Raw genomic sequence first — 27,013 nt, forward strand, 5'->3', positions numbered from 1 at the left:
AGCGAAAGGACATTGTTCAAGCAAGGTCAGGTAAAAGCTTTCATCCCACAGAGATGCTCCTAAAATTGCAGGCTCCTCTACCTTGCTTGGCTCTGCTCAAGCCATCAGCCTCTTGGGTGGCTTCCAAAGGAGTACTGAGACACCACACTTGCTCCACCAAGGGACTGTCTTTCCTTGCAAGCCATGCAGCTCCATTTTCCAGGTTATCTGGACAAAGGAACGACAGCTTCCTGAGACACTCGTGTGGTTGGGTATCTCTGAAGGACAATTCAGGCTTACCAGTGCTTAAGAGCAGCTGCTGCAGGGGTGATGAAGAGGGCTGAGAGAAAAAGGACAGGCATGAGGTGGTGGTAACATTCGCCTTTATTAGGTACAGATGCTCATGAGCCCTGAACAGGGTTTTCAGACAGCAGATATGTTCCCTAGGGAACCTCCCCACCACCAGTTGCACCTTATTTCACAAAGCATCCCTATTCCAAACTCCATGTGGATAAATAGACTTTCTTCACAGAATCCATAAAACAATTTCCTCCCACCCATAAACAAAAAAAAAGTTACAGTATATACACACACATATAAAAAAAGTTGTAGGGACAGATGGGCAGCAAATTTATGAACAGTGTAGAAAAAAAAAAGGGCAAAGATCCCTTGCCCTGGAGGAGAGAAGTATCAGCAGTGCTAGGACCCCCTGTGGATCATGCCATTAGCTACCAGGGTTTCAAAACAGTAGCCCCCCACCCCCAGCCCAGCAGGGACCCCCTGCAGCCCATCACCTACGACTCAGTCTACCATTAGCAACAATGTGAAGGCTCAGCATCTCCCATTTTCCAAAAGTCTCAGTTCCTCTTTTACTAAAGCACAGAACTTCCCACATCTTGGACACGGATCTGGGGAAATGCAAAATAACTTGGAGGTTGCCACAGGTAAGGAGCTTCTGTATTTTAGGAAAAACCCATGACCAGAAAGACAGTGTGAGAGCCACTTAAGAGGAAAAAAAGTAGGAGGATGTGATCCATCCCCCCAAACAGGAACACTGATAAGCTAGGAAGCTTGGGATGGGCAATCAAAACCCACCCAAACCCAAGAGCTGTTCTGCAAACTTTGGATACCTGCTCAAAGCAGAAGTGGCTGCCACCAGAGCATCCCCTACACTGATCAAAGACATGCAAGAGCAACCTCTCCCCCTCAGAGGATGAGCTCACCTCTGACTGCTGACACTGGGAAGCAAGGGCCCCTGCTGCCTGCCAGTAGGGTGAGAAGCACAGGCTGCCTGCCATTGCAGCTGGGTGTCCACCAGCTATTCCCCAAAGTGGGGGAAGGAGTGAGGGAAGCATCTTCTTGGTCCTCGTGCTTTTGTTTGCACGTATGGCTCAGGGTCACTGGGACAAGGCTTTGCTAGGAGACAGGTTTCTCCTGGCCCCAGTTTCCATCTTGTTGAAGCCAGGCAACTCTAGGACTAGCATTACATGTGTTCAATTCCTGCAGCACATGAAATTCCCCTCCCAGATGCCAAAAGACCCCATGCAAAGTGAGACAAGCTCCCCATATTTTTCCCCTTGTTTTAGGAGGAGCTCAAGCTCTCATGCCCTTCTGCAAAAGCTGGATACACATAGAAGCCTCTTGCAATGCAGCCCAAGTTCTGATTTTACAGGAGGAAGGCTGTACAAGCCTGACTGGGACAGGACAGGATTAGACTGCTGCCTGTATCTAAGTGCTTCTAGCTGCCAACACAGAAAACACCGTCTACGCACAGAAACACCAATGCCCACCCGCCAAAGGCTGGTTTCCACATTTGCACACATGAGAGGGCAATCATTTTGCACGTCTTTGGAGAGATGCAACCAGAAAGGCAGAGAGAAAAGAAGGCAAACCGTTTCCTCCCTGTCCCGAATCCACCCCTCCTCCCACCTTGGAAAGTCACAGGTGATTCAACACACCTGCAAGTCAAACTGCTCTGAATAGCAATGGTAACAGAGCTGGGAGGTTCACACCCTGAACCAATGCCTCCCAGTCACTGCAGGAGCTCAGGAGCTGTTGAGCAGTTAGAGAAAGGAAGGAGAAACACCTGAAGACAAGTTCTGGGACTGGGAGTTGAGCAAAATAAAAGCCTGTTTCTAAAAATTTTTTCTGCATCAACAAAAAGGCACCAGAGAAGCATTCACCCTTCACGCTGAGTGCAGGGCACTGCACATCCACCTCTGCTGCCACCCAGCACCAGGCTTTACTTGTTGCAGGCTGCCACAAACCAGCCCCCTGCCAAAAACCAGAGGCAGCTATCACAGGAAGGAGGCGCATGAAGTGGAGAGGAAGGGAAATCTGCTGCATCGTTCCCTATGTTTTTGTAAAGCCACAAACACTCCTATAAAAAAACCTGTATAAAAACCGTAGAGAAATTTGCTGGGCAGTACTGGCCCCAAGCAATACTCCCAGAGCACCTCTGTAAGTTGGGTCTAGGGGGCTTCAGCTTCCTGACACGCAGCTCAAGGAAAGCTGGTGCCTTCCCCCCCTCTCAGGAACACCCCGAGACACAGCAGCCCTGCGAGACAAGGCTTGAGCAAATCCTCTGCCCTCCCCAAAGGCTTCTTTCCGCAGAGGTGTTTGGGAAAGGAAGAAGATTCCCCTGAGGACAGACACAGGATGTGCCACTTCTCTATGCCTTGGGCTTGTGGGCTTCTCCCCACAGCAGGGATGGGGGCTCTGGGTCACAGCAGCGCTTCCCAACCACCCCGGGCACAGTTGCAAAAACCACAACTAGACAGATTTCTGCTGCAGTGCCTGAGAACAAGCAAGGGGGCTAATAAAGCTAAACCTGGGACAAGTTAAAAAAACCAAAACAAAAACAAAACCCTCCCTCTCCCACCCCATTGCAATCCCACCAGCACAGCCCTAACCTCTAGCACTTTTTTTTTTTTAAGCTCCAGAAGGGAAGTCCAGGCTGACCGTCGACCAGGCTGTCTTTGCACGAGGTACCCCATGCCAGTGTTAGGAGGCAGCAATGGCTGTGCCCCCACTCAGCTTGACGATCATCTGCTGACAGTCATTGCAGGAACGCTTGTCCCCCACCTTCTCCAGGGTGCGGGCGGCCTCAGCCAGCAGGACTGCTCGCTGGCCCGGGGAGGAGAGGAAGGAGAGGGGAAGATGGCGGCAGGCCAACAGGATGGCCGTGGCTCGCTCCCTCTGGCCTGGCAGGGTGTCCAGTTCACCTACGCACAAAGAGGAGAGAGAAAGCTCACGATGAAGCTACCACCTGCATGATGAAACCCCACCATGCAGGCCCTCAGCTGGCACTAGTTAGCACAGGCATCCCTGTGCCAAGAGTGAGGGCCACCCTGCAGATCGCCAAGCAGCTGCTTTAGGGTGGCAGGGGAGAACAGTCTGAGCTGAAGTCAGGCAGAGATTGGCAATCTTGTCTTCTACAGAGGCAGTACCTTTCACTTCAATTCCTAGGGCTCATCCCAGCACTGGCACACACATCTGCCCATTTCCTTAAACCCCCAAGGGGTTTTATAGCCAGCACCACATCTCTCAGGTCTCCCCTTTAGGATTCCTGGCTTCTGCCTTTGCATTGACTGCCCCGAACTCCAGCCTGCCATTTTGTGCATGCACAAAGGTAAACGTTTTCCAGCCTGTTCGCTGACACCTCCAGCCCAGGGCTGGCAGCGCATGTTAGCCAGCTTGTAGAGAGCGCGGCAGATGCATTGCCATGAGCCATAGGCTGACAAGAGCTTGTTATCCTGAGCCTCAGACATGGGGAAGACACTGCAGGCTGTGGCTATGCCCCCCCTACCTTGCCCAAGTGCTGCCCCCTCCCAGCCCCACAGGCAGTGGGTCGCTGCCCAGGCCCCAGGGCCAACCTTGTTTGCTGCTCTGGGGTGTGCGTCGCCTCAAGCTGTGCTCCAGCAGCTGGTGGGTGCGGGTAGGGCTGGCACCTGCCATCAGGCGCACGGTGGCCTCATGGAGAAAGACCTGGAAGGGAAGGCAGGACTGGGGGTGAGAGGTGGGCCGGCACCGGTGCGATGAACTCAAGTCATCCCTCAGCAAACCACATTTCAAGAGCAGAGCACTGATGCCTCAACAACAGAGACTCACTTCCACACTCCTCCCTCATCTTCTCACCTGCCTCTGGGGAATTTGCAGGTCAGTGCAACTGTGTGTGTGTGGGGCGGAATCTTTTGACACATAACCATGAGTGGCCTGGAAAGAGGGAGGAACGACAGCAGGGAACAGGGTGGAAAATGGGAGAGCAAACCTTGGCATTGTGGCCTAGGTGGGCATCTCACCGCAAGCTGCTAGTGCAGCACTCCAATAACAGCATCAGACTTTGAAATCCAGCATTTGGACAATACCAGGACAACTCTCTTGTCCAAATATCAGACTACACTTCCTCTGCAGGGGCCTAAAACTAAGTAGACTAAACAGAATAGAAGGGTGGAAAAACCCCCAGCGAAACACCTGGTGCTCTACAGGTGCAGAAGGCATCTGGCCCCCCCCAGCTACCCACAGAGCCAACACAGCGAGGAAGCCTCCTTCCACAATCCCTGAAGGGGCTGACCTGGTCTGAAGCCACATTAAGGGACAGGATGCCATGGTATTTGCTTGGCAATACAGACGTGCTGATAACTTTCTAGGTAGAAACTAAGGCAGACACCTCCCTACATGCACCAGACTCCCATGGGAGCCTCCCTCAACACCCACCAAGAGAAAGTATGGAGGCTGCTGGTGGCAGACCATCCCACCCCCAAGTATCCAAACCGCTCAAGCCCAAGTACTCCCTACATTTCCAAGGGCTGCAGCTTCCCCGTCACCCCACCAGGAAGGTCTATAGCTAAGCTGAAGGTTGAGCAGGCAGAGGAGTCAAGCCATCACCTTGCGATAGGCAGGCCTGAAGCCATGGGCCAGCTTGCGCAGGCTGCCGAGGTCACGCTGGAAGCCCGTCAACTCAGGGGCCGAGGCATGGTAGGTCTCACCCAGGGCCTGGCTGGCGTTCGCCTGCTTCTGCCACAGGCTGGTGCGGAGAGAGAGCAGCAAGTCACAGGCCAGCAGCTGGATCATCTGCAAGAGCCAGGGGGCCCAGGCACACATGCTTATTAACACAACCCATCAGGCAAGTAACAGGCCATTTGCTACACAGCCGCTGACACAGCCCACAGGAGAGGGGCCGCAGCACCTCCTGCCCGCCCAGGGGTGCTCCCTGGCCATCCCAGCCGAGCTGCCCCACCATGATGCACCAAAGGGAGCAGGGCTTTGCCTTTTGCCCAGTCGGCATCTCTGGGGCGCTGCACCAAGAGGTCCGGCCTAAGGAACAAGCACCAGGCTGTGCCCAAGGAGCAGCTGCCCCTCCAGGAAAGCTAACGCCTCTGCAAGGCTGACCCTGACCCTACTCCAGACAAGATGTGCTAAGGGGATATTGCACCAGCAATGCCCAGCCTTCTGCAAAGGCACTCCTGCCCAAACGGTGATACTAACTAGTGGGGAAACAGCAAAGACAGCCTTACTCCCTTCAGAGAGAAAAAAAAAAAAACCACAGTCTTGACACAGCCCACAGTGGCTGCCCAAATCCCTTTTCCCCATCTGCTGCTGCCCCCTAGCATCGCTCGCTGTCTTAGTTGCTCTTAGGGGACCCTACCCATGCTGCCGAAGCAGAGAGCCGCCTCTGTACTGCACTGCAGAAACATTGCACAGTTACTGCCACAACATGCAATGCAACTACAATGCACTACAGCTGCCACCCAGGAGCGACAGAAGGGACCAGAACTGTGTCCCATATGCCATGCAGGGAAGCTCCAGCTTTAGGTAATCCTGGAAAGAAGAGAAACAAGCCCCATAGAAACTCAGGAATAGCATGGCACAGTCCCACTTTTGCTGTAGAGGGTTCAAACACTTGTGAGTGCTGCCTAAAACAGAGCAGATTTGACTTAATGAGGTCCTGCTTTATAGGTGTCAGCAACTCCTTTTGGAGGATGGAGATTGATGCTTTCCATGGACCAAGTTCAAGGTGCTCAAAGCACCAGAAAGAGGTGACAGGTACTGCCAGGAGAGGAATGGGAGCTCAGCTATTTGAGACCATGCCCAGGGAAATGGTATTGTACTTGCAGTGCTGCTCCTCCACACAGCAGGGGCGGAAAGGTGCCAACGCCCTTTGGAAGGAAAAGGAGAAAATTTCTTTTCTAATCCCATTGGACACAGGGTAGATGGAAAATGCAGATACACACTGTAGGGAAGTGATACACCTGAAGCAAGACCAACCTCACAACTAAAACGGACCACATGTTATCCTGGGGCTTATAGCTCTTACGTTGTTAAGGACAGTGCTGGAGATGCCACTGCTCATGTTGAGGCTGTTCCATAACTGACCACTGGCCCTCTCGCAGTGACCCAGGGAGCTCTGCTGTCCATCTGCCTTCCCAGACAGCGAGGCCTGCATGGCTTTACACACGTAGAAGGTGGCTTTCACCAGGGCATTCCTGAAAGAGAAAGAAAGCACTGCTTTCAAGCAGTATCATGTCATACTGCCACATGGCAGCCCGAGAAGCTGAGCTCAAACATCAACCAGCATCAGCTTTCACCCTCCCATCTTCAAGAGCAGAGATACCATTTCTTAGAGGGGAAAAAAAGATGGAAGTTGTTCCTCACCCACAAAGACTGCTCAGAGAAATGGAAGGCTAAGAAGCTTCAATGCTAAAGAACCAAGATGGTGATGCTAGCCTTTCCATCAGCACATGAGTTTTGCTTGTTTGTAGAAGGCAGGAGGCTGTGCAACTAGATGAAAGCCAAAAGACACACCTAAAGAAGCAGTTCTAACTTCCAGTCCACAGTGCTAGTATCAGCCTGCAAGCCTTGATCTACACATCGGTTCCTGAACATAATGCATTATTGCTTCCCAGAGCACAAGAGGCATGTGACTCCAGAGCACAGGTAGGAGTAGCCTACAGGAGAGGGGTTGGAGGAAGAGCTGCTCCTGTTTAGAAGCAGGGGTTTGAAGGTTGTACAAAGCCTACTCACTCTGACGTCTCCAGGGATTTCGGCATGCGCTCCACTTCTGCAAAATGTGACCTCACAGCTGCGTCATCCCCTCTGAGCCAACCGATTGCCATAGCCACTGCTGCTGACCACCATCTGCATACCACATCAGGGCCTGTGAAGCAGAATCATAAGCTGCAACCCAGGAGAGGACACCTGGCTCCTTCCCGCTCAGAGAAATGGGCGGGTGTCATGCGCCCTTGCCAGTGTCCTCTGCCAAGATCGATGCTAATGAGCCCACACTGATCCCATAGGAAAGCAGCTGTCTGGGTAAATGCTGAAACGTGCTGCAGGCACACAAAGGGACTTGCAAACACTCTACATCTGATCAGAGTTTTGGGTGCCGAGTTTGTATTTTGTCAACAAGAACCTACCCCATCTACTTGTCTAGAAATCTGTTGATTTTCTTCCTGACAAGGAGCTCCACTCACCACCCCAAAGTAACAACTCTACTTGCATATACTGTGCCTTGGCACTAATCACCGTCAAGCTAGTAAATACATCAGGTTCCTTGTAGCACTTCCTCCATTATTTAACATCCCCTCAAAAACTTCCCAAAGCCTATCTAGGGCCAAAGGACATAGGCTCTGCTACTTTGAGCTCCTTTTAAGTTTCATGACAATATTGACCCAAATATAGACTTCCCTTTATATTAAAAAACCTAATCCCTTGAAAAAGAGGTATCTACTTTTCCTTCCAGTTTGCTCTACATATTTTAGGCACAGCACAGTTAGCCTGTGTCTAAAGCTCCAGCAGCATCCTGGTGAGCTGCCAGGTGCCATCTGTACCAACACCAAGCAAGACAAATACTCCAGCAGCTTGCTACCAGTCAAGCCCAGATGAGTGCACAGCCCAAAGGAGGGAGGTCTACAGCTTTCGCTGTCCCACTAGATATACACCAAGGGACCAAACTAAGCACCTCCCAAGAGATGCCCAGAGCTTCTCTACAGCAGATGTTGCAGGTCTCTGGAGACTGAAGAATACACATAACAGCTGCTGTGAAAGTGAGGTCAACCTGTATTTGGTCCAATAGGTAATTAAATGGAAAAAAAACCCCTTCCTGTACCTCAACTGCAACATTGCTGTGCTGGTTTAGATACCAAACCCCGTCTCTCTTGCTGTGCATTGCCAGGAGCAAGCCCTCAGATGAGGGCACAGGGCTCAGCTTGGAATATGCCCAGCAATACAAGTAACTGCAATCCCACTTGGGCACCCAGCATTACAACACGTGGCCAAATGTACAAGCCTTCCCAACCACCCTCTTCCAGTCTGAGCTGCTGTATCACATTGTAGTGTACTGCTGCTCAGCAGTCAAGGCTCACTCCAAGGACTACATTTCTCCTTGCCTGGAGTCTGAGAGGTGGTGGGGAGAGAGGGAACATGTATCAACAGTAGGTCCTGCAGCTGGGAGAGCTTTGGTTTTGCTACACTTACCCAGGGCGGACTTCAGTACAGAATTGCTGGCAAAGGGTGGGGCTCCACTTCCCATTGAGTCCAAGAAAGAGTTGAGCAACTTCAGGTACTCCATGGCAGTGGAGAACTCACTGAAACAAGAAGCAAAGCAGACCTTCACTATGCTGTCAAACAGGAGATACCAAAGCCTGAAGGCATTTCTCATCAGTCACAAGGCATTTTTAAACAACATTGACCCATTAAGCCAGCAGAAAGTTCAAGCTCTACAAATAACTCCACACAACCAGACTGAAGAAACCACCCCGAGAGCGGAAGCGCACAGACAGATGCTCAGGGAAGAGGAGCGTCACATCTCCCCAAGCAAGGAGACCAGCACAGAACCAGAATCAACCCCATGGGTCTCACCCCATCTACAGAGATGCTGGACTTGACACACGTTACGAGTACAGGCTCCTTTTCAATCACTGCCTCCAAAAGAGGATGAACTACACTTCTGCGAGTGACTATTTGCATATATGTAAATATATATGAATGCAAGTGACAACGCATTCATACATGTCAAAATAGCACATGTGGCAATGATCTAATTTCCTGGGACAGGCTACAGGGGAAGATCTTGAGCTCCAACCCCTGGGGGGCAGGGCAGGCTTGTTGTATTGCTAAAGCTAGTCCTTCCCATGAAACAGGACCCCCACAAGTATATTGACAATCCACCTCACTTATACAAATCCTGCTACCTTCTCTCACCATCTCATCTGATCACAAGCATTTGTACCGTGCAAACAATTAGACCAAATGGCTGCTCATATTCTGCAACGATGCTAGAAAACAGACGTGAGATTGGAGGTGGGGAAAGCTGTATGTGCAATATTTTCCCTACACAGGTAGGGAAACCAGGTTATCTTCCCATTTGAGGCTTTTACTCACACTTTTCAGGGACAGGATCCTTACAGAGCTTCCCACATATTTACATAGTGTTTGCCTGGCACCAGCAAATCTGGAGATCAGCTAGAAACAGTGCAGAATTGCTGGAAAAGGCTGGGGCTCTGCTTCCTGCCAAGTCTAGGAAAGAGCTGCCCTGATTCCCACCTATCAGCCCTTTTCATTTGGTCATGGAGCTCGCTGAGGCCAAGGATAATTTCTGCCAACATCTCTCCTGCTCCCAACATGTTGTTTTGATTTTTCACTGCTGGTAAGTGTGGCACTTCGTTGACGTAGGAGAACATCCTCATGCATAATACAGCGAGCTGATGGAGTCATCCTCTGACATGCCAGACCTTCATGCTCTTAAAGGCCAGGACTGTAGAAGTGGTAGGTGGACACTAATTTTAGTTCCCGAACGTTACGCTTTGTCAGCAGAGAAAGCGTCATCCATCCAGTTCAGGAATCAACCAGCACTATACCAGCTGACACCAAAAGCCCTTACCACACATGGGTTCACCTTTGACTTCAGAGGTGTTAATATGAAGAGGTAGATAAAGCACATCCATCTAATAAGCTGTGGTGGTCAGACTTATGCTGTCATTTCAAGTCTTTAGTAAGGACTAACTGTTCAGTTTGCCCCATAGCGCTTGATCAAGGGTTATGAGCTCTGCCTCAGAGCCTGCAGCTGCAGCCAGCAGTCCCCAGTGCAGCACACAAACTTACCATGGCTCCTCCTCCTCTTGTCCCGCTATCTCTTTCCTAGTTTGAGGCTTCACGAGTGAATCTACCGCTCGCTCTAGCAGGTTCTCACAAAACGCCTGATGAACTTGCGCAATGGGATCCGCTAGAGAGGAGTTAAAAAAACCCAAACCATTTCACTTTTATACAATGATAGCCACCTCCCAACACCACCAAGAAGAATCAAAATGTAGGAGCAAGATGAAGAACAGTAGAGGACAATTCTTGAGGAATTAATACAAAGATTTCTAAAGACTAAGTTTCAGGCCCTTTTTAAATACTATTCTTATTCATTAGCCATTAAAAGCTGCAGCCCTTGCCCAAACATCACTGTGGCACTTCAGCCACTCAGCAAAACAGTGATGACACTGCTCTGTGGAGGATAAATCTTGGTCACCCCAAAGCCACGCCCCAGACATCTGGGGCCATATCCAGGTTGTATTCCAGAATATGAAGACACAAGCAGGATGACACAGCACATCATACAAAGGGAAGAGAGCCATCTCCTGCAGGCTGAGGAGACATCTCAGCTCCACAGCCCCTCAGGACCACAAGCAGGGCAGACATAAGAGAGCACGCTCTCAAACAAGACACCTGCTTTTTGTCCCAGAGGCAGAGACACTGCCAGGCTTGAACTGCTAGGAGGCCACGCACTTGGGACACAAACATCTCTCACCAGGGTTCCTCTGGGTGCAGTACAGGCTCTCCTTTGCAGCAGACTTCACCGTCCAGCTTCGCTCCACAAAGAACTTCTGTCCCAGGGGATGGCACAGCCAACGCAATGAGTCAGGAATGGCACTCCGTTCTGAGCTGCACAGGCTTTGAGCTTGGCTTAGAAAGTAGCCCTGGGGAATGGAGAGGCTAAGGTTGAGAACAGTACTCAGGGAGACACACCACTGAAGACAAAGGTCCTATCATAATTACAGCCTGTATCATAATTGCAGGCCATGCCGCAACTGTAGCGCTAACAGATACCCTGAGATACAGCCACACCAGCTTGCAGGCCTTCCTAGAGCTCTGCTTGGAGGTATGATGGGAGAGGAGATGACAACTTACCGCTAGGAAGCCAAGCTTGCCTCCACAGCGCGTTTTCAAACCAACAGCAGCCGTCAGGTGGATTTCTGCCATTGTGCTGGGTGGGATCTTTTCTTCTGCACACTCAGCCAGATTCACAGCACACAGGGCCATGTGTAAGCCTGAGTAAGCTGAGCTGGAGGGAAGTTTACCTGCACCAGGAGGGAAAGGAAAAGTGTTAACCTTTAATGCAGCAGTACCGGCTACTAAATACTACCGTAATTTGCAGGGCTACTATCCTAAAGAGATAAGAAACTGTTGACATGAGAGGTTTACAACAATGTATGCCTTCTTTGTGTTCAGGCAATAGAACAACCATAACAGAACCTTCCTTCCAAAGAAAGCAAGGTTGGCTTCCACAGCTTTGCTTCTGCGAGAAAGCCCTGTATAGCTAAACCATTTAGGATAAAATCATCAGCAGTTTTCGTCTTACTATATTCATCACTATCTTAAAACTCATCTCCTTTATAGTCCACCCCTGTACTAAGACAGATAACACTAAGGACAAGTACTTATCCCTGGTGGCATGGCTGTAATCCACACAGCATGATTAGGCAGAAGGAAGTTTAGCTTGTATTTCTGATGTGCTTAGAAGCCTATTAATTGAAAATTGGTTTGCCAAGGAAACAGCAAAAACAACTGTTCACAAGGAACATTCAAGCACTTCCTTAGTACATGTGCATACACCCAGGTTTTCAAAGGATGTCAACACCAACTGGCAATCTGTGCTCCACAGAGCTTCGGAAATTTAAATTCTTCCAGCAATTAACCCCAACCCCTGTTTCCACATCACATTCCCAAGCGATAGGAATGAAACAAGCCCTTAACAGCAGCTAAAAGTGACTGGACTTTATCAACTGCTGCTTGGGAAAAACTCTCAGCCACCTCTACAGACTCAGGAACACATAACTCAAGACACTGCTGTTGCTTCAGCTGATCTTACAGAGCTCTTTTTTCGCGTGAACCTGTCATGTTTTAGTAAGTGGCTCCTGAAATTTGTCAGGCTAATTTCCAGCAGCAGCCCTCCCAGACGGGGGAGGTCATAGTGCTCTCCCTGTATCCCCCAGGATCAGCTCTAAGCCTCCTTCCTCATTTGGCAAAACAAGGACAGCAGATCTGCTGCCTCTGCTCCTACCTGTTATGTGGAGCTGATGGAGCTTGTGATATGCTAAAGCCGCATCCCGAGCGCTGGTCTTAGCCTCGTCCTCAAAGCCTGCAGTGGCCTCCCTTGCCCGCCACTGATGAGAAGTCCTCTTCAGCAGCCACCGCACCAGCGCCAGCTTCTGCAGGCTATAGCGGATCACATTCCAGGACAGGCTGCAGGCCAAGTCCAGGCGGGAAGCCGGCAGCGCTCGGCCGAGTACCGACAGGCACGTCTGCAGGTTCGATGCAGCTGCAGCAAAATCCCCCTGCAAACAGCACAACAGAAGGTTCAACAACAAGCACCATCACAGAGACACTTTGGAACCTCCTCAGCATTGGGAGCAAGACAAAGTGATGCGCAAGCTAGGACAAGATCTTTAGCTGAGGGAAGTCAACAAAGTCTGGTAAATGTGAAGACAATTCCACACATGGCTCTGATCTGCACTGCCTGTGAGACACACCAGCACTAGGTGAAAGCAGCTTCCTGCCTTCTCAAGCAACATGGAAGTTTCAGGGTCCCCATATCAAAAGCCAAATGTTGCCTCAACAATGAAGAAGTCTTCCAAGAGACTGGAGGACAACTAAGAGACAGAAATAGCATAGGCCAGGTTCTGGACAAAACCCAAGACCTTGCTGCTGCCAAAGGTTGCTACAAGATGCAGCAGCAAGGAACAAGGACAGAAGTTCAGAGCCTCTTCCAATGTTGATGTCCACACCTTGTTAATTTAGCCTGAGGGAGGATGGCAATCCACTCAAGACAACCTAGCACCAGCTTCCCTGAAATCAGGCAGGATAATCTACTCGAGGAATACCATGCTCTTCCAAGTGCCGAGCTGCTGCCTCACTAGAGCACATTTACTCACACCCCTTCCTAGAGGATGCGTTTAATGCAAAACGACAAGTCAATTTTACCCGTGCCAAATCCAGATCCGCTTGCTTGCGATGCCTCCAGAACGTGACCGATGACCTTGAGTGCAGCCGTGTCACTGGCTCTCCATGCACAAGGAGCTTTATGAACACACTCAGTACAATCACTCCATTCACAAGCCACAGGATCAGTGTGGGCATCATCCAGCCAAACCAACCACCCACATCTGCAATGGACATCCCAAAAGGAAAGTTAAATTTTAATCTGGACACCAAAAGCCTAGCAACAGAATGAGCACAGACCCAGAAGTGTGTCTTGCTATGCTTCCCACAGGGGGTATCAACTTTCGCATAGACTGCATTTTAATCAGGAAACACCTCTGTCGACAGCTCTTCATCCAAACTCCAAGCCATAGTCTTCCAAACTAAATAAAAATAGTTATTTTTACAAGACTGATTTCTAAAAGGCTGAGTCTGCACTTAGTTTCCCTAGAGTACCTTGTATTCTGATTCTTCTATCAGCTCACCCATGGCTACTCAATACTTTAGTGTAATTTTCTGGTCTTAATTAAGTATACAGAGTGACACTGAAGAAGCATACCTACCAGTCAGGGAAATGACAGCATGCCTACAGAATCCCCTTCCCTAAGCTGCTGTACTCTAAACTATGAATATTATGGAATAAGCACATTGAACAAACTGGTTGCAAGACCCTATAGCAACAGTGCTTCTGAAGTAATTCTTCACCTATTACTTTATTATTAGCTACAAAAATCAGTCCATTCCCTTAAAAACAAATATAAAATTAATACGCCTCAAAGACTGATGAGGACAGAAGGACACCCCTTACCCTCAATTGCTTTTCAAGGATCTATCCCAAGAGCCCAGGGCTACAAATGGATGCCCCCTCTACCCGGCTGTGCTGAGCAATGGCTGGTTTTGTGCAAGAAGAATGCTGGATGTGGATGTAAACTGGAACTGTGTCCAAGTATTCTCAGCTGGCTCCCCTCCTACACTTAGCCCTGAAGTTACTACCCCTCCTCAACCATTAAACAAAGGTCATACAACTCCCTGAACACACAAAACCATCCTACTGAATCACACTGACAATCCACCTCATGACCTGCAACTGTCACAGCTGGGGAGGGTTTTTAGGGAGACCTGGCCACCTTCTGTGGTCCAAACTATTCTAGCTCGTTACCTGATTCAATGGTCAGCACGTTCCTGCCGGAGCCATGGCGCACCAGGCTGTCAGACTCAGAGGTTCCTCGGACGTCCAGGAGAGATGTCAGAGGATTGAAGGAAAGGCAAAGGAATGTCAGAGCACAGAGGAGTATTCGAGAGCGATCCACCATACCAAGGGCCACAGGAGGAGAATCAGGCTCATCTTTAACCTTCAAAGGAATAAGAGGAGAGGAAAGTAAGAGGAGGAAAAAACCCATTTACTGTTCTGTGGAACAGAAAATGCTTATGCCAAAGGACGGGAAGGGAAGAAGGAGGAACAGAACATGTTTTAAAATTTGCTTTTAAGATCAAGATCAGCAAGAACTCCAGTGAAGCTTTCCCTAGCTTAGTAAGATATGGCTGAAGTATTTCAGTGCCTTCGCCTTCCTTCTGCTCCCAGTGATTTCGGATATCATTAACTGGATCCCTGGTTTAGTCTATGATTAATCTTTGCTGCCCTTACTCTTTTGAGGATCTCCCAGAAGACACACTCCTGCAATATCCACAAAACAAACCTCTCAGCCAAAGACAGCTAACAGCTTTCTGTTACTGTGGTGACTTACAGTCTCATTAACCACAGCTAATGTCATCATGCATTTTCAAGTTCTCCTGCTTTATCCACTGGACATATATATCCCTGGAAAGCTCTTTGGGCTCTTTGGGTCATGAACATGCACTGTAAGTCCACAGAGACTCTACGGGGGCTGAAGGCTAACTACAGTTCTTCTAGAAACTAAGCTATGGCTCAGATAATACGGCTCAGGAAGTAGTCTCAATCATTTAAGAAAAGATGAAATGCACCCAGGCACCTTCCTCATCCTTACAAAGGATATCTGACCCCTACAGATCTGCTTGCTGATGTCCACCGGTTCCACTCCTGAGAATTAAGAGAATTTAAATTCTGGCCCTTACCTATCCCTGAAGTAGATGCCTTGAATTTGACAACTGAAGTCACAAATACCTTTGCATCATCTAGGAGTGGGCTTCCTGGCTCCGAATCAATGGAATAGGGAGAGAAACCAGCCTGGGACCCCGAGTCAGAGGCTGGAGGAGACATCAGGAGCACATTCTGGTTGAAGTCATCTATCTTCAGATCCACATCATTGTCAACCAGACTGCTTAGGTCAATGCCCTTCAACAGCTCTGCAAAAACCAGAGTACGCTATGCACATGTTTCTCGATCCTGCATCCTGCCAGTGTTGCTCAGACTGGCTCTATCACCTGGAGCCAACACCGGCCGCTACCGATGCAACACGAGTGTTAGCTACCTCTGTCAAGGATAATAAACTGCAACAGGCATCCTACTTCACGCCAACTGCCTCCCCCTGCTGCACAGCCTCCACAACTTACTGTTTTTTTGGTTAGCCAGCTTCAGAACCATGTTCTCCTGCCTCAGCTTATGGTTGGCCTGCTGTAGGTACTTAATGTAATCAATGGCTTTTCTCAGGACTCCAGACTTGTGCATCTGCAAGGAATTAAGACATACAGAAAGCAGTTTATATGAAGAGCGTCATAGGGTCACTCCTGCCTGTAGGGATACCACAACCCTTTGTATCGTGTGGTGATAGAAAGAAAAGGGTGTAAAGGACTGCACAGGAGGTACAAAGAAACTAAGAGCAGGGCACACTCTGTGGGCAAGGTATCAGACTTTGAAAGACATACAAGGACTGGGAGCTCTCAAAGGTCTTATAAAAATACGAAAACGGAAACAGATTAACATCCAAATTACAACAGAGTTCACACATCTCTGTTTCAGCCAGAAATAGTCCTTTGGAAGTACCATAGTTCTGAAATGAAATGGCTCTCTTCTGGAACAAGCTGCTGTCTGTTAATCATCATTCACCGTCTAATTCTGAGATAAGCGGTTCCTTCCTTGCCTCACTCCCTTGGTCATCCCCATGAAAACACTTGCTTCCAGCTGCAGTAGGCAAGTTTAGCTTGTAAACACAAGCTCAAAGTACTACAAAACCACTGCACATTACCGATGTTTTTAAAACGTAAGCTTCCACTTCCACCCAGCAATAGGAGGTGACTTCACTAGTGCACCTATTTGTACAGAGAGCATGCAAAGTGTCAAGAATACTACCCCGTGCTCTGCCAGCATGAGGTAAAGTGAATAGGACAACCCTTAATACATGGTGCAAGAAAGCTTCTAATATTTGAGCAAGGAGGAATTTTTACAATTCAATATCTAAAGGAGAAAAATTGGAAAGCTATATAAACCCTCATCGCTACTGCAGTCGCATGGAAAAAGAAACTTAAAGTAAGCAAGCTCTGGTCTGGCAGAGTTATCAAAACATCCACTTGGATATTCTACCTAGAGGGCGTATTTAAGTTAGGCCTAACATAAGAACAAACACATAAGGTATAGCTTATTTTCAAGAAACAGTACTAGCATAGCAAAATAAACATTTTACAGGTGACCCTTCCCGAATACAATTATCAAGCTTTCCATTGCGCAAGTGTTTCTCACCAATATCCCAATACACGTGTGCATACAACTAAGCCACATGTTCCCAACTGCTTCATTTGGTAGGGCAACAAGCACCTGAACACAAAGTATTTATGACACTAGATTTGTTCTTATTCCGTATCTTTTACCTTGGCATCTGTCCCCATGACAAGGTCCTTCAGCTCAATGATCTTGTCATTTATGGATGACCGGTAACGCTTTTCAATGATGTTGTGAGTTGTTCTCCTCTCTCCTTCTTTAGGTGGTTCTTGTTGCTTGACACCCCCAGGAACTTGTTTGATAGGCACTTTTTCTTGTCCCACCATCACCGGCATTGTGGTCAAAATGGTCCCATTGCTCCCAACAAGTGTCTACAAAGACCATGCGTAACAAGCGTCATGAGCAATCAACCAATTTAGATAAGGTTTATGATGGTAAGAGAAGAAGGAGTAAACAAAAGAAGAATCAGGAAGAAGTTTGTACAGCTCAGAAGAGATATGCCAATTGCCTCCTGTCTTCCTTAGGCATGAGCATTGGCACTGCAGCACAGGAAAACTCTGCCTCCCACACTGGTCACTGTGCAGTAAGAACATCTCTTGCTCTCCAAGAGCATCAACACACTTCTACCAATACTATGCTCTGTTCATCCACTAAACAGAGAAACAGACCAAGGCTCCTCCTTGCTCCTACAATCTTTATCCAAATCCACATTTTCTGTAGACAAGTAAAAGTCATCAAATCAGCAATAGGCAATACTACTTCCAAACTGATAACTGCAATGTTAAGAAGGACCCAACTATGGAAAAATAAACCTTGGCTTGAGCAATGCAGTTGATTTGAATTTGATTAAATGCAAAAAAAAAAAAAAAAGATCCATAAGGTATAAAAATGCCTTAAGATGAGGAACTAAGGCAATGAGCGATATACACTGGCATGAAAAGCTCAAACTTGGACATCTAGATGTAGGACAGACCATCTACACCAAACTAAAGCAGCCTGTACTCTGCGATAAAAGATGATGAATCCCACCAGAACAGTTGCACAGAGGGGCTTCTAGGACAGTTGGCGTGAAGAAAGTTTAGACTGCTTAACCCAGGAAACCAAGACTGAGAAGGGTACGTGTGTTCTCTAAAGTACACTAAGGATCAGGGAAGTGGTTATGGAGAGGAAGAGTTATTTCTGTCAAAAGACAGAGAATAAACTAGCAGTGAGCAACTTCAGGAACAATTTTGACTCTGAAAGAGTCTTCTAATTGGGATATCAGAAATTAATTTAGTTTCATTTCAAGATGGAACCTGATTTAAGTCCTACACCTTTCCTTGGCTAACTTCCACCAAATTTCAATGTGTTCAAAATGCTTTACGGATTGTGTCTCAGACAGACACAATCATATAAGCCTCACCTCTGCGTGAAAATGTAATCTAAAAGCAAGGAGGTTAACTGAAGATTTTAGACCAGCTGCTAACAAGTACATAAGAAGCCTACCATGCTATGCAAAAGAAATGAAAACTTTAGTGCAGACTTGCAAGTTTATCTCCCCCAGTAAATATTTGAACAGAGATCTGTTCAGAATGTACAAGATCATAATAAACGCGTCTTTGGGGGCACAAGTTTCTCCAAGTTGATAAGAAGTGGAGGCTATGAAGCACAGCTGCCATCTCCAATGATTATACTGAACCCTCACTGCAAATGCCCTTTGAAAATAAGAATTAGTTTTCACATTCAATGTACCGCTACTAGACACTACTGAGGGGGGAAAAGGAAGTTCCACAATTTCTGTGTGAGCTAGCATTCAGTTTCAAGTACCTTCCAGAGGTTAAAAACTGGATTGAATTTTTAGGTCATGTTCCTCTCCTTGTAATACCAGAAAAAGGTAAACAGAAACATGCCCTTGGTCTTTGCTTACTGGCCATGGGAGGCTGCCAAAAAAGTACAATCTGTGTGTTTAGCCTTGGAAGAAACAGGGTATTACTCACTCTGGATGTGTCTAGAGCAGCCCTCAAAACCCCTCCCATTTGCACCACTACAGAGTACTAAAGCCCACACCTCTTCCTTGCATTAAGAGGAAAGGACGTCAGCGAGGAGAGGGAAGGAAAAACACCATCCGTACGGTACCTGCAGAGCTGTGGTCTGAATGGGAGCAGTGAGCGCTGTCAGCGCTGGGTTCTGTACCGCAGCCATAACGGGATTACCATCCGCTTTCAGGGTTGTCAAGACAAGGGAGTCCGTTTTTATGATCTGAGGTTGGACCAGAACCTAAGTTGAAAAAAGTTACAGGTGAAGGGGAGAGTAGACACATATTTCTCTGCTGATCTCAGTAGCCAGACATAAGGGATGACAGAGCTGTAACTTTACATCTCAGTGGATGGCAAAAAAGCAGGGCGAGTATTTCTTTCACCTTGTACCCTGCATCACTTGGATGGTTTTTGTCAGCCCCTGATGCAAACTCTGACCATGAGACAGTCTAAATAGCAGTGGTGGGAGGGGAGCAGAGGAACCACCAGGACATTGGTTTTCAAATCAGTCACCAGAAGTAAACAAGTATGTAAAAAAAACAAAAGAGCTGATGGAATAGTTCCCTTCCCCTCTCCAGTTACACCTATAATTAGCGCTCTACAGTAACTGGTTGAGTACTCAGGGTCTAACATGGCTAGAACAGCCTGATTTGGCTAGAGCACTTTCCAAATACCTGTAGCAGCTTTTCTCCCCTCTGATTTCACTTGAAGGGTCTGTACCATGAATGTCAAGCAGATCAAAACCAACAATAAGTTATTTTGCCACAACACAGCTTGCTCTTACTTGTTCAAATACCTCACTGAGTCTCAAACACAGAGGACACTATAGATGGCACAGTACAATTGAACCAGAGCAACTCTGTCGTATTGAGAGTATCCCCATGCCATGTTTTTATCCAATACAAAGAAACACAAGATTTTTTCACTATCATACATGTATTTTAAAACAAAACAAAACAAAAAAGAATCACATGACGCTGTATCAGCTAAAAGATCAAAGAAACCATAGCAGAAGAACTGGAAGAAAACATTCCCATATCAGCTGGCCCTTGAAAGACACGAGGTGGTGGACTTGCAAAGGAGGAGGAAGTCGTCAAAGAAAGATTGTTCAAGTAAGGTTTCCAATCCAGTTTGGCAGCACCAAGTTACAAAAATATTTTAGACCAAGTTTAGTTACGCAGGTGTTTTAGTGAAAATGGTTTCTGAGCATTGCCCACTACCTGATGTCACATCACGGCTCACCACAGGGACCCTCATGCATGACTTGCATGAAGTAAAATTGCTTCTGGAACACAGGCTGGCTAGAAATACCTCTCACGCACAAAAACATTTGTGCAAAAGGAATCCTAGCCAGGACCACCAGCCCCACAAGCTTCACCACCTTTTCCCTGGCAAGCCAAGAGACCAGACCCACAGAAGCAATTTCTTCCTCTGCTAGATCCCTCTATCACTCCTCATTTTTGCTTACTGGAACTTGCTGGACCTGTGGTGCAGCGACCGTCTGGACCGTGGCTGGTGTTAATGTCTGGATGGTGCCGTTGGCAGCCTGCGTTAGCACTCGCTGGGCCTGCACAGTCTGCACTTGCTGCTGGATGGTAACTGGCTGAACCTGGGAGGATGTCACCAGGCTCTGGACTTGAGGCTGGAGAACTGAAAAGCAGAAGAAATGTCAGGAAGAGTCCAGAGACACAGATCTCCATTCTGGAACCCATAAATGCTTCTAGCTTCACTCCTCCTCTTCCCAGAGCTTCTCAGTAGGCAGCCTTCAGCTAACACATCCCACACCTTGGGAAGCTTCCAGCTCCTTTGGTGCCTCCTTCAAGAGGACACTGCATCAGAATAGCAGCTTTCCAGGAGGCATGGAGGATCAGCTAAGAGAAAATTAAGTCAAAAGCCTTTGGTCTGATAGCACAGGACTCATTATTTCAGTGACATTATGCAGTACATCCAACCAGCACTTGCCCGCTCCTGCAGATCCTGGTGGACTCTAGGATCCTATTTATCATGTAAAGAATCAAAACCACTGAAGAGGATCAAGACAACTGGCATTCACAAAGGAAGATCTGGTCATCAAACGTCCCTACAAGCCTCTTTGTTCAATGCAAATACTGTACTTGAGACTCTGGTAATTAAAATGTCCCTTCACTCCAGACTGCCACATGGGGACAGACCAGAGCTTCAGGACTGGATCTGCCTACTGCACCCACCAGGAGGAGGACAGGGTTGCCAACAACGATTTTTTTAGACATCCTTTCCACAGGCCTCCAGAGGCATCGGAAAGAAGGCTATAGCAGAGGAGCAGCAAGATGACAAGTATCACAAGAGGTCACATGAGGACTTCAGATCTCATAAATGCGAGTTTCTCAGCTCCCCCAACTCCAAAAGCCATGTAGGCAGGAGAAGGGACACCCCACAGACAGCACCACAAAAGGAGGATTGTGGTGGCTGAGGACGCTTTTGGAGTTTGAATATCAACATCATTTATCACAAGTGCACCAGGCACGCCTATAGCTTGAGTACCCTGATGGCTACCTTGGAAACTCGTGGCTGCATTCTGGTAGATCACCGGCTGCTGGATAATCCTGGTCTGGGGAGCAGAGCTGAACGTCGGCGTAATCATCACAGCCTGCTGCTGGAGCTGAGGTTGGAGCGGGGGCCGGGGCTGAAGGAGAGGAGCCGACCGCGGAGGGGCCGGAGGTGTTGCCTGCGCCGGTTTGACTGGCAGGCTCTGGAGCTGGGGGGAGGCGGGGGACGATGGGAAGGGCTGGAGCTGCACCTGGCTGTACGGCCGCTGCAACTGCGGTTCCAGGGTCCCACCGCTGCTGCCACCATTGCCGCTGCCCTGGAAGGTGCCACACAAGTGATCCGAAAACAGATCTGGAAAGTCCCCTGCCTGGTTACTGACGAACTGCAGCATCTCTGTAAAACAAAATTAAAAACGCTCAATGCTATTTCATTGCCCATACACTTTGTTACCCACCATTAGGTCAGGACTCCGAATGCTTGTGCAGAAGGGAGGTCCTGGTCCTTCAAAACCTCTGGAGAATGTATCGCACCAACCTAACGTCTGCAGAGAGAAACCAAGATGGCCAGCAGCAGGGCACTGCTGTCACTGTTCATGGGGAAAGGTAGGACACCCCTACAAAACTTTCCCGGACTACAGGCTCCAAGCAAAGACTAGAACTTAAAGCCATCTCCAATACATGTAAAATATTAGAGTTGCATTCCATCAGTGCTCCAATCTAATCCTTGCAGAAGGAAGAAACCAAGCACCTCCATGATTCTAGCACTAACCATTCTTCCACCCAACTTTTAGGGTGGCTTCAAGTCCCCTATCCCTCCTACCCCACTGACTACCTGGAAAATGAAGAAATGGTGTAAGAATTCATTGTAAGTTTGTTTTACTTTCAAGTGTACCAGAAATTGGGGAAAAAACACTGCAGGAAACAACAATTTCTAGAACAGTAGCAGGAGAAATCCATGCATGTGTTTAAACCACTGGAATAACTTTTTTGGTGGTTTTTTTTTTAGTGGGTTTTTTGTTTTGTTTTTGGTTTTTTGCCTATTTATCCCCTGCCGGCAGTCACTGCACAGCAGTTTCTCTCCATCCCACCTTCTCCAGGATTTTATTAGCCCACATCAAGAGGTTCTTACCACAACACTATAGCTCCCACCACCACCACCCCCCCCGAGGAAAAAATTTCACAACCATAAGATCATTGTTCATAAGTGAAGCTTCCTCTTCCCTCTGTCTAACACAATTTAATCCAATTATGCACCCCAAGCCACCTGAACGCTTTCCTTGATCTGTGTGTGGGCGGTGGTGTGAGGAGTCAGACATCCTTCCCCACCCCAGGACTGGCCCACGCTACACTGGCTCTTCCACTGTTTGCTGAAAGCCTTTTTTATTTTTTTCTGGAAGCAGGGGGAAAAAAAGAAGGGAACAGATCCACAAAGATAATGGAGGGTTTACAATTGAAAAATAAAATTGGTTTTAGAAAGTAGAAAATAGATTTCTGATTTATAGGAAAAATATAGCAAAGAGCTCCTTATATCAGGGGCTTTCTCATCCACAAACCCGAAGGATGACGCTACTGTGGTTTATGAAGGGGGTTCAAAGCAGCAAACTTTTCACAAAATGTTTCTGTGGAAATTGCGCCAGCTATAAAACGGCTATTAATTTGCTTCTCAAAAATGCCACCCACACATTATCCAATTAATTTGTCTGACACTCCTGAGACAGAGCAAAGGGATCTTCCTCCAAACCTCTTGCTCCCTCGACAAACGTTTCGCCATTATTTCTACAATACTACTCTTCTTCCCTTCCGACAGCAATCTCTCCACACCCTGACGTACATTTAAGCACTGACCACAACCATTGCTCTTAAGAACTCGTGTCTGTTGGACAGAGGAGCTTGGGAGAAGACGTGATGCGTGGGTCTCCCAGCACGGAGCTGCAGCCACCCTTGGGGACCAGCCAGACCAAACCTTTGTCTCTTCTCCTTTTAACTAGATGAACAAAAGTTTTTGGTTTTTTTTTTAATGCAATGCCTCAGTAAACTTGCACAAAACACCACCGGAGCAAGGAGGGCTGTTTAAAAATTAACACTTCTGCATAACATCTAGATGGGTATTAAGTAGCTTTTCACCCTCCGACCAATGCAGCAAAGACCATCCCAAATAACCCCCAACACGATAAAGTTGATAATCCCCAACTGTGTACTTCTCAACCTCTTCATTTGATGGCACTGCTATTTCACTATCAGACAGCACTACTGCAAGTGGGAAATAAATATAAAACAGACAAGATTTGCTCTTGAAGAACAAATTCCAGTGAAAGAGCCAAATTTCAGGTACTGTATTTTAAAGAACATTGTGTTCAACTCAGCAGATTTAATACCTTGTTAAGGGAAACTAGTTTTGCTCTCACAAGTTAAATTATATCTTTAACATAGGCTGAACTTTGACTAAATGCAAAAAAGTCTGAAGATTAGTTCTTAAAAATTAGACTGCCAGGGGATCAAACCTTCTTTTAAAGTGCCCAACAGTTTTCCTAGCAGCAACACAAGGAAAACAAAAAGCAGGAGAAACAGCAACATCCAAAATCTGAACCTCTTCCTTTTAAAACATCTTCGCCTGCTCAGAGAACAGAGCGAGTGTCTGCATTAACTGTTAGAGAGCTCGGGTGCTTCTGGAGGACAGCTATCAGTGATAAACCCATCATCACCAGACCACCTGCACAAAGAGTTCTCAGCCCCTAACGCAGAATGAGATGTTACTGCAGAAAACTAGCCCAGCCCAGCGCTAAAAACATCAACAAGGTATTACAAAACCAAGCCCACCGAGGACTCCTGCTGCTGGCGTCAGCCCAGCACCCAAATACCTGGCAGAAAGGCAAGGGCTGGGCTTTAGCTGCCCCTCCCAGATGGTAGCTCAGAGCCTGCACACGGGCTACTCTTCCTCACGCTGCTAGAGACGCCGCGCTTTGAGGAACACAAAGCAGCAGGGATCCCAACCTCGGCAGAAACAACCCCTCCACCCTGAACCCAGATGTGCTTCGCACCCATGACCGACTCAGACCTCACTCTCCAGAGTTACCCCTAGGGTAAGGCAGCACCAGGCAGTGCCCTTCCAGCAAGGAGGTGCCTGTGGCCACGCAGGACGGCCCACAGCTGGCGGAGCAGGCAGAGCCAGACACCTCCAGCTCAGCACCGGGATCCCCTGACCAGCCTCACGCCCCATCCTGGAGCACAACCCCAGCGAGCACTGGGGCATCCCAGAGCATTCGGTGCACCCGCCAGACGGGCGTCATTCCTCCTCCACCACGGAAAATCAAAAGCCGCGCAGCAGGTGGCAAGGGTCCCTCAGCCTGAACGGGAGAGGAACGTTGGGACCTGCCAACAAGATGACTTAAAAAGCAAATCAAAAACCTTTCAGAATTTCAAACCCTGAGATAAATCCACGTCAGAGTACCAAAAAAAAACCAAACCAAACCAAACCCATAATTGTCATGTGCTTCCCCCACCCTCAGGAAAATCCACCCCAGGAGCCGGGGAAGAAGGCAAAGCTTTCTCCTAAGTTACTCATCGCTCTGAATCACACCTCTCCCAGCACATGGCGGTTCAAAGCCAGCTCTGGGTTCGTCAGAATTTTCCTCCGTTTCCACATGGATCCCCAGAAGTCATTACATCATGCTTAAACACGAGTAAACACCACCTCCAATTTGTACCATCAATTTTATGAGCGATAACTAAGCCCTTTACATTCCCATATGGTATATTCTTCTTTTACGTACGACAAAGAAAACAATGAAGAGGTATCAATTTTGCCCCCTAACTACACTGCAAATCAATCGCCATTAGAAACCTAAAAGCACTAGTTTAATTTTATCTCCTAACTGCTGAACACGGATGCTTTAGGCATCACACCCCCAAAGCCGAGCTCTGTTTGGGATCACAACCGAGCCGAGCAGGGGAGCCGAACCAGGTCCCCGTCCCCAGCCTACCGCAGGGCTCACCCAGAAACTACATTTCTGGTGAGTTTTCAGGAGCTATTTGGGAAACCCAAAGTAAGGCATCGCGGGCGCTTCGTTTTGCTGCAATCCCGTGGAAAGTGGGGATTTTCTCACAGGTCTGAGCTCTGGCGTCGATGCGGTGAAGTTTTAGGATGACATGGGGGGGGAAAAAAAGGGAAATTTAAGCAGTTACGTCTGTTTCGGTGGAGGACGGCAAGGAGGCACGGCTTCCTCCCACGGGTGCTAGTGGCAGCACAGCCCCAGCAATCGTTTAGCACCGACTTTGAGAGAGCCACGAGGAAACACGAGGGGAATCCCGGGCCACACCGTTTAACCCACGGGTCTGAGGCAGGAGGAGAGAGGCACGACAATTACCTTCTCCAACCCTCTCCCGTGCCGGCAGTGGCCACGGGTGGGGAAAAAGGGCTCGGTCCCCCACGCGGTTTCTTGCGGTTACAGCCTCGACGTCCCGCGGCGTGGGTCAGCCCCATGAAAGTCGCTCAGAAGCGCTCCCCAGGCGGGGCTGGCCACGGGCTGCCAGTGCCACGCGGGAAGACACGCGTGGCCGCTCACCAAGCGAGCGCTGCCCGGCGGGACGCGCCCCGCACCCCCCACCTCTACCCAGCCGGGACGGGGGATTCCCCGCGCTCACCCCCCGCCTCCACGCGCGCTGGAAGCGTACCCCACGCAGCAGAGCCAAACCGGCGCGGCCTCCCTGCGTCCCCACTCAGGAGGGAGACCCCACGCAGCGAGACCCAAGAACCACTCCACCCACACACCCCACCTCCCAGGCGGCACCATCAGCCCCAGGCTCTCGCGGACAAGCGTGGATGCAAACCATACACACACACACACGCACACCCTGCGTGGGGGGAGCCCACGCGCGCCGCCTCCCCACCCCCACCTTCCGCGGCGCCTACCGTCGATGTCGCCCAGGGTGAGCTCGTCGCCCAGCTCGGTCAGGGTCTCCATGTTCTCCGCGCCCAGCTCGCCTCCCTCCATCGCGCAGGGGCCCGCCGCGGCCGGGCCCACCGGCGCATGAACCCCCCCACGCCACCGCCGCCCCGGGCGCTCAAGCGGAGGCTGCCGGCGAGCGCCGACGACCCCGCGCCATCTTGGGTCCGCCCCGGCCGAGCCGGCGGCCCCGCCCACCACCTGCCCGCCGCCACGGCAGCGGCGCGCGCGCCCCCCGCGGTTTGTTGTCAATGAGACCAGGTCGCCGCCGGCCAATCGACGGCCGCGGCAGCGCGTGGTGTGATTGCGCGTCAGCGATCAGCAGCTTGCGATTAGCATGGGGCGCCCCGCCCCTCTCTCCCCCGCCCTCCTGATTAGAATATTCATGAGGGGGGCGGAGGCCGGCGGGGAGGGACGCGCCGCGCCGAGCACAGCGAACACGCGTGGGAGCGGTGGGGAGCGCTGCCCGGCTCCCCCTCTGCCCACGGAAAACCCGGCTGGGGCAGAGCTGGCACCCCAAGTCCGGCTGAAGCGGGAAACAGCAGGTGGAAGGCGGCGCTTCTCCTCCATTAAAATCCCCATCCCTCCGCAGCTCCCCACGGACCCTTGCCTCCCAAGGGGCCAGACCCGATGCCCGTTCCCACCAGGAACGGGAGCAAGAGCCAGGCGTCTTTT

General features: G+C 49.2%; 1 protein-coding gene across 2 annotated transcripts; it reads right to left on the reverse strand.

The window, feature by feature from the left end:
* Positions 1–345: 345 nt before the first annotated feature.
* On the reverse strand, positions 346–26,523 carry SREBF2 (sterol regulatory element binding transcription factor 2). 2 transcript variants are annotated; one of them, XM_064453360.1, is made up of 19 exons: positions 26,305–26,523; positions 21,403–21,789; positions 20,354–20,520; positions 18,971–19,111; positions 17,005–17,226; positions 15,754–15,868; positions 15,365–15,546; positions 14,381–14,573; positions 13,225–13,406; positions 12,305–12,578; positions 11,152–11,321; positions 10,772–10,940; positions 10,081–10,201; positions 8,455–8,564; positions 7,003–7,135; positions 6,296–6,464; positions 4,867–5,052; positions 3,855–3,966; positions 346–3,203 (listed from the first exon to the last, which is right to left on the reverse strand). In XM_064453360.1, exons 1-19 carry the CDS (start codon positions 26,384–26,386, stop codon positions 2,983–2,985), a joined length of 3,336 nt encoding a protein of 1,111 aa, XP_064309430.1. In that variant the 5' UTR covers positions 26,387–26,523; the 3' UTR covers positions 346–2,982. The 2 variants fall into 2 exon arrangements, with proteins under 2 accessions (XP_064309430.1, XP_064309429.1); XM_064453359.1 differs by having other exon boundaries at positions 20,339–20,520.
* Positions 26,524–27,013: the final 490 nt, after the last annotated feature.

Source organism: Phalacrocorax carbo, chromosome 1, assembly GCF_963921805.1.
Source record: "Phalacrocorax carbo chromosome 1, bPhaCar2.1, whole genome shotgun sequence".
Taxonomy (NCBI): domain Eukaryota; kingdom Metazoa; phylum Chordata; class Aves; order Suliformes; family Phalacrocoracidae; genus Phalacrocorax; species Phalacrocorax carbo.

What these genes read in the sequence shown, in the direction of transcription:
- SREBF2 (XM_064453359.1), bottom strand. Translation starts at nt 26,386, where the DNA reads ATGGAGGGAGGCGAGCTGGGCGCGGAGAACATGGAGACCCTGACCGAG. An exon ending in TGTACTGAAGTCCGCCCTGG is followed by an intron (nt 7,136 to 8,454) that starts GTAAGTGTAGCA and finishes TCTGCTTCACAG; the next exon opens with GCCCTGATGTGGTATGCAGA. An exon ending in TCAGGCCTGCCTATCGCAAG is followed by an intron (nt 3,967 to 4,866) that starts GTGATGGCTTGA and finishes CTTCCCTTCCAG; the next exon opens with GTCTTTCTCCATGAGGCCAC.